This window comes from Sinohyriopsis cumingii, unplaced genomic scaffold (assembly GCF_028554795.1).
Source record: "Sinohyriopsis cumingii isolate HCF-2022 unplaced genomic scaffold, ASM2855479v2 utg002228l, whole genome shotgun sequence".
Classification (NCBI taxonomy): Eukaryota; Metazoa; Mollusca; class Bivalvia; order Unionida; family Unionidae; genus Sinohyriopsis; species Sinohyriopsis cumingii.
Window position 1 is genome coordinate 976,162 of NW_028316164.1, and position 13,813 is coordinate 989,974.

The 13,813-nt window shown below is 34.4% G+C and overlaps 1 protein-coding gene across 1 annotated transcript in view; it reads left to right on the forward strand.

The window, feature by feature from the left end:
- The window catches only part of LOC149770907 (uncharacterized), a 99,640-nt gene extending 86,216 nt beyond the window's left edge, over window positions 1-13,424 (forward strand). The window contains exons 12-13 of the mRNA XM_089949005.1: window positions 9,652-12,876; window positions 13,213-13,424. Coding sequence (XP_089805131.1) covers window positions 9,652-12,876; window positions 13,213-13,424 — 3,437 coding nt within the window. The remainder of the gene's footprint in view (window positions 1-9,651; window positions 12,877-13,212) is intronic.
- The last annotated feature ends 389 nt before the right edge of the window (window positions 13,425-13,813 follow it).

The window sequence follows — 13,813 nt, forward strand, 5'->3', positions numbered from 1 at the left end:
GGGTGCCCACCTCCTGCTATTATTTTGGGAAGCCAGCAAGTTGTGGTTTCCTTGGGTTTGACTTTGGCAAATAACTTACAATAAGGTGAATGAAATCCTAAACAGTTCTAAATGTTCTATGAAGTCCAGAAATATCAAGTATTCTGATATATCTATCAATAGTGCTAATTAATCATGATGATATAATCCAAACATGTCTTTATATGAATTCACAATAATTCCAGACAGCTAAATTTCTAAGTAAACCAAACACTTTTTAATTCCAATGAATGATTGAATTAAATAAACAAGTTCTCTCCGTTAAACACAATTAAATAAAATTCATCCAAGACTGATGATTATTGATGGGAATACTTAAATTCTTAAGTGAAAATCTCTTATATGGATAACTAATGCACAAATATGAATGAAAGATGCATATTCATTGTAGAAGTCCAAACCCATAAACATAAATTAATTAATGTTCACATTACCATTACAAGGTGGTGAAAAAGTGAGATCTCATTTATTCTCTAATCAGGCAACTAACTCAAGATGAAATGAAACAACAGTCAACATGTGGTAGCTTACCTCTGAGATCTGATTGTTTATCACAAGGTGTGATTTTGACCAGGAGAGAAATTTAACAGCATTTCAACAGGCTGCCTTTCCGTATGATTTAATGTCTTCTCAGAGACACAGCCTTGGGAATTTATGGCATATGGCATCACTACTTCAGCTTGTATATATCTCAAGATTTGAAGCTGTCTCACATACCTTAGGAGACTGGTGTTGGGCCTTCTCATGGGTAAGAGGATTGACTCCCTCCACTACTTACCTATTCTACTAAGTTATTATGATTTATTTGAAGAATAGGCCAAGTTTTAGAGTAAAATATATTTCTTCAGTAATACTTAGCCAGTCATAATCAGAATGCACTTTCCCAACCTCCTCAAAATTACATCCTACTAGCAGTGTTTATTCTGTGCAAGTAATAGCCAAAGTATAGATGGCATGATTTAATCCATTCTGGTGAATGTGATTAGACATTTTGTTTCATTAAAGAAAATGCATCCCTCAGTCAACCTCAGCATTCCTCAGTTACCACCAACTTGAATGGCAGTCAATAGAATTTGAAAAATGCATCCACTTGCTTGTGCCTGGATGTACTTCAGTATGGAAAAAGTCATAGTATGTAATTACACTAAAAGCTGTACAACGGTCTTAATATGGAGCAGAGCTACATGGCACTTAATGTTATGGCAGTAAGATCTATGATCTCCCACCCCACCACCCAAAATCATATATATCAGGGTCAGTGTCTTACATTGTAAAACTATGGGCCTGATGTATATGCCTTCAATGATGAAGAATTAAATGTCATTGCAGAAAATTGCAAATTTGAATTGTTTAAGTCTCTTGGTCTTTTTCATATTTTGGATTTTTATCTGTGCCTCAGCATTTTATGGTCAAGGATCAATTGCTGTACCTTTTAAGATGTACTTTAGACTGTACCAACTACGTAGGTGGTACTTTACAGTTTCGTATTTTACATTAGAATTTTAAAGAAAAAGAATTTCCCTGGCTTTCCTCACTGGTTATACTGGCTATTTAAAAAAGACCTTGGATATCTTTGGTATAATTCAAAGAATCTTTTATTCTCTTTATTTTGGTGTATGATTGATGGGTGTAATATGTTTTATAGAGTATACAGCTTGGCCTTACTCCAGATGTGCACCTTTCAAAACAAAAGTGCAAGCTCCACTTTGTCATTTTCACTTCCTGAAATTCAGAGGTAAATTGTATAAAAAAGAGCTGATACATTTTTTTACATTTTATATATTTAGTAATTCATTCATTGCACTTTCAGAAGCTGATATTGTCTAGTCTGGCAAAATTCATTTTCCCTATTTTAATAGCTGTTGTGGATAGTGTACTTTAGACTAGAGTCATTTTAGTTAGCTGTGTGCTTAGATCATGTACAATTTCCAGAAGTATAATATCCAGAGAAATATCATCCACATTACATTAATGTAGGATAGAGGTATGTCAACATTCTCTATACTTTGCTTGTTTTAAATGCAAACAACTTCACCTTACATAAGTCAATCTCTCAAAAGTACATAATAACTGGTGAGTGCCCCCGTATACTGTATGCTACTCTGGAAACCTAGATATACTGGTGATGTGATATCTGATTGGTCCGTTTGGCACCAAAGGTTCACTGTCATTGGGAGACGTTCAGCATGTGGTACATAATTGTTCTATTCAATTCTTAAAATGGCAGTGATCACAGGGACCAGTGTAAAATCCTTCATGTGCAGTATCATATATTTTATCTCATCTGACCAGAAGGCCAAGTAAGTATATAGACTGGTGTTTCATCAGTTGCTTTTATTGAACAGTTTATATAAAAAATATGACATTCTGTATTATTAATTTGGCATTTTTAATTTGTTTTATGTTTCTCTTTAGGAAATACCTAAATTTACATGGCACTGCATAGCTAGGATTGTTTTACTGTGGCATTGAGGGGCTTTAGGTGGCCAAGTGGTCAAAATCACTCGCCATTTTAAGTGACCACTGCCATTTCAACTTCTGTCTGCATGTGTTCAAGTCTCAGGCTTAGCCAGTGTGTTTATGTGAGAAAGCTGCAAGTAGCTTCCCAGGGTTGGTGGTTCTTACTGGGGTTTTCTTGGGTTCTTCTTCAACCATTTATACTGGCCACCATATATAGCCTATCTTGCACCAAGAAACAGCAACAACTTTGGCACTGGATACCAGGTACCCAGGACTTGTTTAATGTGGCAATGTATAGCTAGGATTATGCAGATGTGGCACTGTATAGCTAGGGTTGTGTTTATGTGGCACTGTACAGTTTCATGGTGTTAATGTAGCACTGTATCACTAGGATTGAGCCAGTGTGGTTCCACATAGCTAGGACTATCTTAATGCAGCACTGTTTTGTTGGATTGTGCTAATGTGGCATTTTATAGCTAGACTTGTATTAATGTGGCACTGATGGCTAGGATTATGCTAATGTGGTACTGTATAGCTAGAATTGTGTTATGTGGTACTGTATAGGTAGGATTGTGTTAATGTGGCACTGTATAACTAGGGTTGTATTAAATTGTGGCACTGTATAGCTAGGGTATAGCTAACGTAGCACTGTATAACTAGGACTTGACAGTTGGTAACATCACATTATTAAACAATATTCTGGTCAGAAATGCCATGTCTTAGCCACTGAGCCACCTAAGCTCCTTTGTGTAGCAATCATAGTGGCTTTCAATTTATTTCTTCAGGGAGTAGGGATAGACATAGGAATCGATGCTGACTGCATATGATCCAAGCTTTTCTTTCCTTCCTTCAGTTTTATCATTGCTATGTATCAATCCTCCCTGGATGTAATAACAGTGAAAACACTCAAGCTTTTCGTTGCTCTCCACACTTTGACCATGACTTTGCATCAGTGTTCCCTGGATTTAATTACAGAATTACAGTGCCAACACTCAAACTTTTCTTTCCTCTCAAGTTTTAACATTACTTTGTATCAGTGTTCCATGGATGATTAAACAGTGCCAACATTCAAACTTTTCTTTCCTTTCCACACTTTTATCACTGCTGTGTATCAATGCTCCCAGGATGTAATAACAGTGCCAATGCTCAAGCTTTTCTTTCCTTTCCACACTTTTATCACTGCTGTGTATCAATGCTCCCAGGATGTAATAACAGTGCCAACACTCAAGCTTTTCTTTCCTATCCACACTTTGAACACAACTTTGTATTAATGATCCCTGGATGTAATTACAGAATTAGTGCCAACACTCAAGCTTTTCTTTCCTTTCAGTTTTAACACTACTTTGCATCAGTGTTCCCTGGGTGTAATAACAGTGCCAACACTCAAACTTTTCTTTCCTTTCCACATTTTTAGCTCTGCTGTGCATCAACGCTCCCAGGATGTAATAACAGTGCCAACACTCAAACTTTTCTTTCCTTTCCACATTTTTAGCTCTGCTGTGCATCAACGCTCCCAGGGTGTAATAACAGTGCCAACACTCAAGCTTTTCTTTCCTTTCCACACTTTGAACACAACTTGACATCATTGCCCCCTGGATGTAATAACAGTGCCAACACTCAAGCTTATGTTTCTTTTCAACACTTTTAACACTGCATTTGCATCTGTTCTCCCTGGATGCAATAAGAGTGCCAACACTCAAAGTTTATTGTGGATTTTAGTTACAGTGGAATCTAATAATCAGTCTTCTACCCATCATTCATATGCAAATCAGGCCAGATTATAAATTCAAACCATGTTAATCTGGAACTTAACTAAATCTATTTAGTCAGTTGGATTCTTGACTACTGTTTAAATCTTAGGAAAACTGTTTCCCTCATCATGCTTTAATATGGAAGATTCTATGAACCTTTTTTACTTAATTCATGACAAAGCAGTTGAGGCAGCAGTTTTACATAGTTTAAAAGAAGTGATATAGACACTACCTATGCTACTCAGCTACTCTCATTAAAAAAAATGTACAAATGCTGGTGGAGAACATTTTGCTTTGGAATGCTGACTCTGTAACTGTTTCTAATGTAAAATGCATATCTGAATGGAATATCAAACTAAACTTTAGATATGGACAAGGCATTGATCATAAGCGTAACAGTATCTTCGTTAAAATTATATAATCATCAAACAGTGGACATTGGTAATGAAATTCTGTTTTTGATCATTATTGAAGACATTAGAAACTAAAAAACTGAAAGTGTCATGAAAAAAGAAATGTGAAAAGTGAAGAAATATTATCACCAATGCAACGAAAAGCAATTAAAATGCATAGCTTTTTTTGACCTGTGTAAATAAATAATAGCAGAAACTCATAAGATCGATCATAATATAAACAAAGTTGTCAGAAATAAAAGTACACTGAAAGATATTAACTCTAGCACCAGAAATCAGAACTTGTCTTAACTTCCAAAATATTCTGGGAAAGAAGAGCATATGACTGTTTCTGCTGAGATAAGCTCTAGTCACAAAAAGTATTGTAAAAATGGTGAGATAAGCTAGGTCACAAATATGTTATGAATGGTGAGATAAAATCTGGTCACAAAATTGTTATGAATGGTGAGATAAGCTCAGCTCACAAAAAATGTTTTGAATGGTGAGCATCACTATACTGATATTGGCAGCAGAACTCGTGGTTCTTTCAATACCAGGGATTCTTCTCATAACAATCTACCCACCTGAGGGAATTTCCATTACAAAATACTACTGATTGGTGACTCAGTCATTAAATATGTCAATGAAAGACCATGGGTCAAAGTCAAATCATTTTCTGTGGTGGGAACTTTTCTATATTTATTAGGAACAGTGAAACAGACATTTCTCAATTAGACAACATTATCATCAGTCTTAGAGGAATGATGTTAACAACAACATTGATACTGAACAAAATTAAGACAGTATTTACCACATTCTAAACAAGCATCTGCATGGAAAACCCAACTTTCAAGGTAAACATTTGTACAGTTTCTTCAAGAAATGACACTGATCTTTGAAACATGAATGCCTTATTAGAGCAGCTATATGCAGTGAATGGGACCAAAATGATTGACATTGAAAATGCAAGTAGAAACAACTTTGAAAATTGAAACAACTTTTGAGACAAATGTATCACCGAGCAATAAATTTACATTTTCTGATTTAGATTTAACAGATTAACATTAAAATTAATTCAAATGTTATCTGAGTCCAGATAACAAATGTCTCCTTAGAACCCTTTGTTTAGAACATGCACATAGATTTTGACAATGATAAACAATAAAGATCTAATAAAAAAAACACTAGAGTTAAAATCCCTGAAGGGATTAGGGAAATAAGTAGACAGGTACAATATTGTAGCATCAATAGAGGATTTTAAGGCATTAATTTAGTGTTGTTTGATGCTGTGAAAATTAAAAACTGTGGCAACATAGATCACAAGGCCTAATCTAAAATATTCAAGAGAATTAAACTGGTATTTACTGAAATACTTTCATTGTTTAGTGAGTACTGAAGAACAAGTATATTAATTATTAATATCTTCTTTTTTTCCCTGCACTCTCTTAATTAAGTAGATAACATACTTTTTTCATTCACTCCCTTAATTCTGTAGATAACATTCCTCTTTGTACTCCATTGATTCAGTAGATAATATACTTTTCCCAGCATTCCCTTAACTCAGTGGGTAACATACTATTTCCCTGCACCCCTTCAGAGCAAATAATGCAATATAAACTCAGAGAGAAGTAACTAATTTGTCATAAATGCTATTATTTATAGTTTTTTAAATTTTCATTGTTATTTTGTTTAAAATATATATACTGTGTTTTAGAACCTTATTTTAGCTGATGAATTCAAGTGGAGTGCATCGGCTGCATTATAGCTATTTATAGAACAGGGGATTATCCATCAGTACAGTAATAGCTATGTCAACATAGTATCGTAACATAAAAAATAATCTAGCAGTGATGAGCGATTTAAAGCTTGTAACATTCCACAGCATGGTCTTAATCTTTTATGTAAATTGACTAATGTGATCTGAGTAAACATTCAACATTCAAAGCAAAGTATGTGTAACTTTGTTTGACATATAAATGACTCTTGGATTTGATGCTCTCGTGAGTTCATTGTGACTTGGCCGAATCATTATTGTCCAGACAGATGATTAAACAATTGTAATTTCTATAAATCTCTTATCGTATTCATTAACATTTTAGGCTATCTACAGGGGCTAATTTTTTTACAAACAAAATTATATCATTCCAAAAATAATGGTTCAGTGTCCAATAGTCAAACAGTGCAAGACGTTCACCATGACAGTTACATTGGAGGAGTAGCTGGATTTTTAACCCCCACATCGTAACTATCAAGGAAGGCCTCTTACATTATAGTATTATAGTATTGTGAATCCAATCCTTATATCAATTTACCTATAGTTTTAAAATCATTTTCAATGAGCCATGGTGAAAGTCCTGTACAATATATTCCCAATGCTCTTCTTGGCAGATTTGGTTTTCCAAGTTTTTTCTAACCTAGTCAAAGAAATAAATACTAATCATCAGAAAAGTTAAAAGGAATTTTTTTCTTTTGGTTCTGTCAAATCAGTTTATTAACTTTTATAAATACAAACCTATTGTTATGCGTAAAATATAGTCCCAACCAAAGTTTAAATAGTATTAAGATTTAAAAGTAGAATCTACTTTTCTTACAAACTATAAATCAAAGAACAGGTGTTCTTCTGAATAAACAAAACATTTTAAAGACAATCATTTTTTCAATGCATGTTATGCCACATTGTTGTATGCACTATCCTTTTGAGTACAGTTGACGAGCCATGTGTATGCAATGTAAAGTGTCACATTATATTATTGCTATATTCATGTGAAAGAAGGTTCACTGGATTCAGCAATTCCCATATATACTGTAATGTATTTGTGACTTCATATTTGCAGTGATTGATTTTGGAACAGTAGACTGCAGAATATGCAAACTAATTTAATTTTGACTCAGATTTACCACACATATTTACCACTCAGATTTACCACACATATTTACCAGACAGATTTACCACTCAGATTTGCCACACATATTTACCACTCAGATTTACCAAACAGATTTACCACTCAGATTTACCACACAGATTTACCAGACAGATTTACTACACATATTTACCACACATATTTACCACCTAAATATGCAGTGATTGCATCAACTTGTGTCAGTTTGAAGACTATTTTATGTAATCATTCTTCTGTGAACAGAGGTGAGTTTATTTACTTCTGTTAGTGGATATTTAAATCATCTTTATCTATAGTGTTGATTCCATGCTACAGATGTATCGCCCCCTCCCCAACCCACCATGACACACACCTGTTATCAACTAAGCAATACCAGGGCATAGTTTTACTTGTTATTATTGTCATTGTCTTGGGGTTTTACCATTTTTTATGTTATACATTAAATAACATACTCTTGTGGTGGTAAATTGGTTATATTGAAACAGATGAGACCATTTTTTGCCATTTTGTTTTCGTGAGTAAAAAAAATAAAATGGCCACCAGAATGTTAATCAAAACAAGAAACAACAAGAGGCGGGGTTACAAAACTTTTCCCATGATTGTAGCCAATCAGTAAGGATAATATGGCACAATAATTTCCTGGGCTAATTTGGACCAATCAGAATTGCATTGGATTCTTCTTAAGTTTACATTAAACCGATTAATGGCTATATAATTTCAAGTAACTTTCCCAATGACATATAGTGGCAATAAACCCAGAGTGGCCTGGATTAATATTGAAATAATAATCCTTCCAGTAACAGGCTATAAAAAGTGATTGGTTTCGTTTCTAACTATTTCTCTTAATACATTTTTTGATAATTACTACAGATTACAAACTGAATACATGTAACTGGGATTTTAGAAGGGTAGGTAAGATCACAAAATAAACTTTTTTTCACTTGATGTCACCTCCAATTTTTAAAAATACAATCCTGTGCAAGTTAATAAAATTTGAGTTGCCTAAAAAAATTATCCACTTTTTCAGCATGCTCTGGGTATATCATTTTTGCCTCTTCCCAAGAGATGCAATTAGTTAGTTTGGTAAATACTTCCTCCAATTTAGACTTCCACTTCAATTTTTGTAAGTAGAAACATTAATAATATTTTTATGCATTACTGTCAATGGCTACTTTAGATTACTTTTTTAGTTTTCAAACTGAACAGCTTTCATTTCATTTTAATTATCAAAAATAAAATAAATGCTATTGAGGAAAATAAACTGTATATAAACATATTAATAGTAATTTTTAAACAAATTGAGATATATTGAAACATTCATAATATTGGAACTTTAATAAATTTAACAATTAATATATAACTAATTGGACTTACTTGCACAGGAAAACATTTCTCCAGACTATTTACTTTTTTGTAAGTGTTAAGATTTGTATCACTGCCACAAAACATTCCTCTAACATGTTTACAATATTAGCAACTGTTGTCGCACTTGTTGCAGGAACATCCTATTTAATTCATGATATAATTTCCTTCAAGAAATTATGAATGAGTCATTGTCTATTGTGCTAAATATATTTCAGGAATCAATTTAAATTAAGTAGAATTAAAAAAGAAACTATTAATGTAAAATCATGAGTATTGTGAATGTATTCGAGCAATACCCTAATTAAAGTCTCTTCCATTTTACCAAATGGATCAGTCTTTTCAAACAAGCAATGCATTATTAAAAATTATTTCATTTAATTGAAAATCCCTGAAATTCATATTGGGGAGGGTGCTTTATCACGGCTTGGACTGATGCAGTTGCTGCTATTATTATTATTATAGTTATTATCCAGTAAGAGAACCATGCTATATTATTAACCTGTCTCCCACTTGTTCATAACACTGGCAAGGCAAGTGCCCTGGGGTTATCATAAAAGTTCTGTACTCCTTTGATGATTTTGATTAACACAGTTATTATTATTATTATTGTTATTATTATTATTATTATTGTTGTTCTTGTTGCTGATGCTATTCATCTTGATGATGATAATATTAATTCTTCACTTTAGCTGTTGTTACTTGTGTTGATAAATCTATTGATCACAAATTTAATTTTCTTTTTAGATGTTCAAGAGATACAACGGTTGCTAATTAAGGCCTATGAACATGTCCAGGTGATTTCAATGAGCCCAGTATTTGAAAGTGCTGTCAACTTGAAAAACCTTGAAGATTTCTACACAGACATAGTCATAGAAGAAGAAATAGAAGAGTCTGTTCAACAGAGGAAGAATGAGAAAAAAGATAATAAGGAGAAGGTCACAAGTTTTAGACAGATTTTTTATAAAGATGGCAAGAATGTAACACGTATTATTGTTAAAGCTCCTGCTGGTCAAGGAAAATCTACTTTTTGTAGGAAATTTGTGCATACTTGGTGTTCTGTCCAAAAGAAAAAATTAAATCTTCTCAATGATGTTACAGTCTCTGACAAATCTGAAACAAATGGTCTGAAACATGAAGATGAGATGCTCAGGTTTGATGTTTTATTGTATGTCTGTCTTAGAGACATCTCAGATGAGAAAACATTGATGGATGTGGTACACACACAATTCCCACTTCATGAATCACAAGGTATGTCACACAGATCTCATATTGAAGCATTAATTGGGCAAGCAGAGAACAATAAGGTTTTACTTATTATGGATGGCCTCGATGAAATGGGATATTCATCATCCTTCATTCAAAAAATAATGCAAAGGAGCCTGTATCCGCACCTTACAGTTCTTGCCACAACTCGACCATGGAAGATTGGTCAGTTAAATCTAATCAGATCTGCTGATATTGACTTGTTGCTGGATCTCCAGGGGTTCAGCTATGAAAACAGTATGTTGTTTGCCAAGAGGATCTTTGATAAGTACTACAGTAATGAGTCTGCCATAAAACAGTTTCAAGTGGATATTAGGTCAAATAATTTGATTAGAAGTCTCATCCATGTACCACTTATCTTGCTGTTTATTGTCCATGTTTGGTATGAGAAGAAATCCTTCCCACAAACAATTCATGAACTGTACTTGGACATTTTTAATGTAATGGTCAAAAGGTACATGGAGGTTATGAGGAGGAAGCAAGAAAGTAAGGAAAAAGAGGATGATAAGAAAAATGTTTTGCTGAAAACATGGCCACTAGAAAGCACAACTTTCAGTTTAACTCATAAGCTAAGAAATCAGTCACTTGTTCAGCAATTTGGTGAGGAGTTTCTGGCTGCTCTGTGTGAAGTTGCGAGTCAGTTTTTGACCACAAATACAGAAGAAACTTCCTTGGTTTTTGAAAACCAGGCTTTTGTGAAATTACTTGGAAACGATGGGTTATCAAAGTTTCAGACAGCCCTAGACTTGGGTATTCTTTCAAATTCAGACTCACCTGGAATATTTAGGAAGAAAATATGTCTGACTTTTCTTCACAAAACGGTACAAGAGTTTTTTGCAGCCATAAACATATGTTGTAGAGAGAACAGATGCAACATTTTTCTAGATTCATTAAATACACTGGGTGATGTATTTGAAAATGAGAATATCATAATGTTTGTGGCAGGCATTTCCCCAATTCATTGTCAAAAGATATATGAGAAGATATATGAAATATGTGATGAAGATATGGATCTGAATTATTTCAGAAGATATCATTTCGGGAATCTATATAGACTTTATAGCAACTGTGTCAGGGAAGCCTGTGAAGAGACTCTTAGTCTGAAATTGTACTATCTGTATTACAATGGAGAGGATTTCATCAAGTATATGATTAAGGATTATTTTTACCAAGGTGACATTATGTTGGATTTGCAAAGTCTTAGAAATGTGACCATGGAACTTAAACTGTTGCTATCAAAGTGTACTCAGCTCAAGTGTCTGGATCTGGTTAACTGTAAGTTAGATGATCCTGCATTGGATTTGTCAGAGTTTACCAGTCTGACTAATCTCAGTCTTGAATATGTGACCATGAAAGGTAAACTATTGCTATCAAAGTGTACTCAGCTCAAGTGTCTGGATCTGGTTAACTGTAAGTTAGATGATCCTGCATTGGATTTGTCAGAGTGTACCAGTCTGACTAATCTCAGTCTTGAATATGTGACCATGAAAGGTAAACTATTGCTATCAAAGTGTACTCAGCTTGAGTATCTGAATCTGGATAGTAGTAACTTTGATGATGCAACACTGGATTTGTCAGAGTGTACCAGTCTGACTGATCTCAGTCTTGAAGATGTGACCATGAAAGGTAAACTATTGCTATCAAAGTGTACTCAGCTTGAGTATCTGAATCTGGATGGTAGTAACTTTGATGATGCAACACTGGATTTGTCAGAGTGTACCAGTCTGACTGATCTCAGTCTTAGTAATGTGACCATGAAAGGTAAACTATTGCTATCAAAGTGTACTCAGCTCAAGTGTCTGAATCTGAATGGTAGTAACTTTGATGATACAACACTGGATTTGTCAGAGTGTACCAGTCTGACTGAGCTCAGTCTTAGTAATGTGACCATGAAAGGTAAACTATTGCTATCAAAGTGTACTCAGCTTGAGTATCTGAATCTGGATAGTAGTAACTTTGATGATACAACATTGGATTTGTCAGAGTGTACCAGTCTGACTGATCTTAGTCTTGAAGATGTGACCATGAAAGGTAAACTATTGCTATCAAAGTGTACTCAGCTCAAGTATCTGAATCTGGATAGTAGTAACTTTGATGATGCAACACTGGATTTGTCAGAGTGTACCAGTCTGACTGATCTCAGTCTTGAAGATGTGACCATGAAAGGTAAACTATTGCTATCAAAGTGTACTCAGCTTGAGTATCTGAATCTGGATGGTAGTAACTTTGATGATGCAACACTGGATTTGTCAGAGTGTACCAGTCTGACTTATCTCAGTCTTAGAGATGTGACCATGAAAGGTAAACTATTGCTATCAAAGTGTACTCAGCTTGAGTATCTGAATCTGGATGGTAGTAACTTTGATGATGCAACACTGGATTTGTCAGAGTGTACCAGTCTGACTTATCTCAGTCTTAGTAATGTGACCATGAAAGGTAAACTATTGCTATCAAAGTGTACTCAGCTCAAGTGTCTAAATCTGGATGGTAGTAACTTTGATGATGCAACATTGGATTTGTCAGAGTGTACCAGTCTGACTGATCTCAGTCTTAGAGATGTGACCATGAAAGGTAAACTATTGCTATCAAAGTGTACTCAGCTCAAGTGTCTGCATCTGGATGGTAGTAACTTTGATGTTGCAACATTGGATTTGTCGGAGTGTACCAGTCTGACTGATCTCAGTCTTCCAGATGTGACCATGAAAGGTAAACTATAGCTCTCAAAGTGTACTCAGCTCAAGTGTCTGTATCTGGTTAGGTGTGAGTTAGATGATGATGCAACACTGGATTTGTCAGAGTGTACCAGTCTGACTGAGCTCAGTCTTGAAGATGTGACCATGAAAGGTAAACTATTGCTATCAAAGTGTACTCAGCTCAAGTATCTGAATCTGAATGGTAGTAACTTTGATGATGCAACATTGGATTTGTCAGAGTGTACCAGTCTGACTGAGCTCATTGTTAGAGATATGACCATGAAAGGTAAATTATTGTTATCAAAGTGTACTCAGCTCAAATATGTGAATTTGTGTCCTTCTTACTTAGATTATATTACAATGGATTTAAGAAAGTCAGAATTTGAATTCACTACATTGGATTTGTCAGAGTGTACCAGTCTGACTAATCTCAGTCTTGAAGATGTGACCATGAAAGGTAAACTATTGCTATCAAAGTGTACTCAGCTCCATCATCTGAATCTGAATGGTAGTACCGTATTTTCTGGCCTACAAGTCGATGCGGAGTTTAAGTCGAATTGACCAATTTTGTAAATTTTCCATCCTTCGTCCATATATAAGTCGATTCGGAGTATAAGACCAGGTCAGGTCAATAACTTGGCTTTGTATTTTATACTAGTAACTTCCGGTTGCATGAATATTGATGGTATCGTTGTATGATATTCCATATTACCGGCAATCGTGAAATTGCATTTTTATATATACTATTTTTCAAGTGTTTGTTCTGTTTGGACTTGGATATAATTAACATTTTATTACTAATCTATTCAGTGATATACCCCACTATTTATCGGCTAGTTCGAATACAAAGTAATGGGTATGATCTCTTGTCCTTATAACAAATTTTGTATGGACAATGACTTCAATAAAATGTTGACAGATTTTCATTTCCCTAAAAAAAAACTCATTTC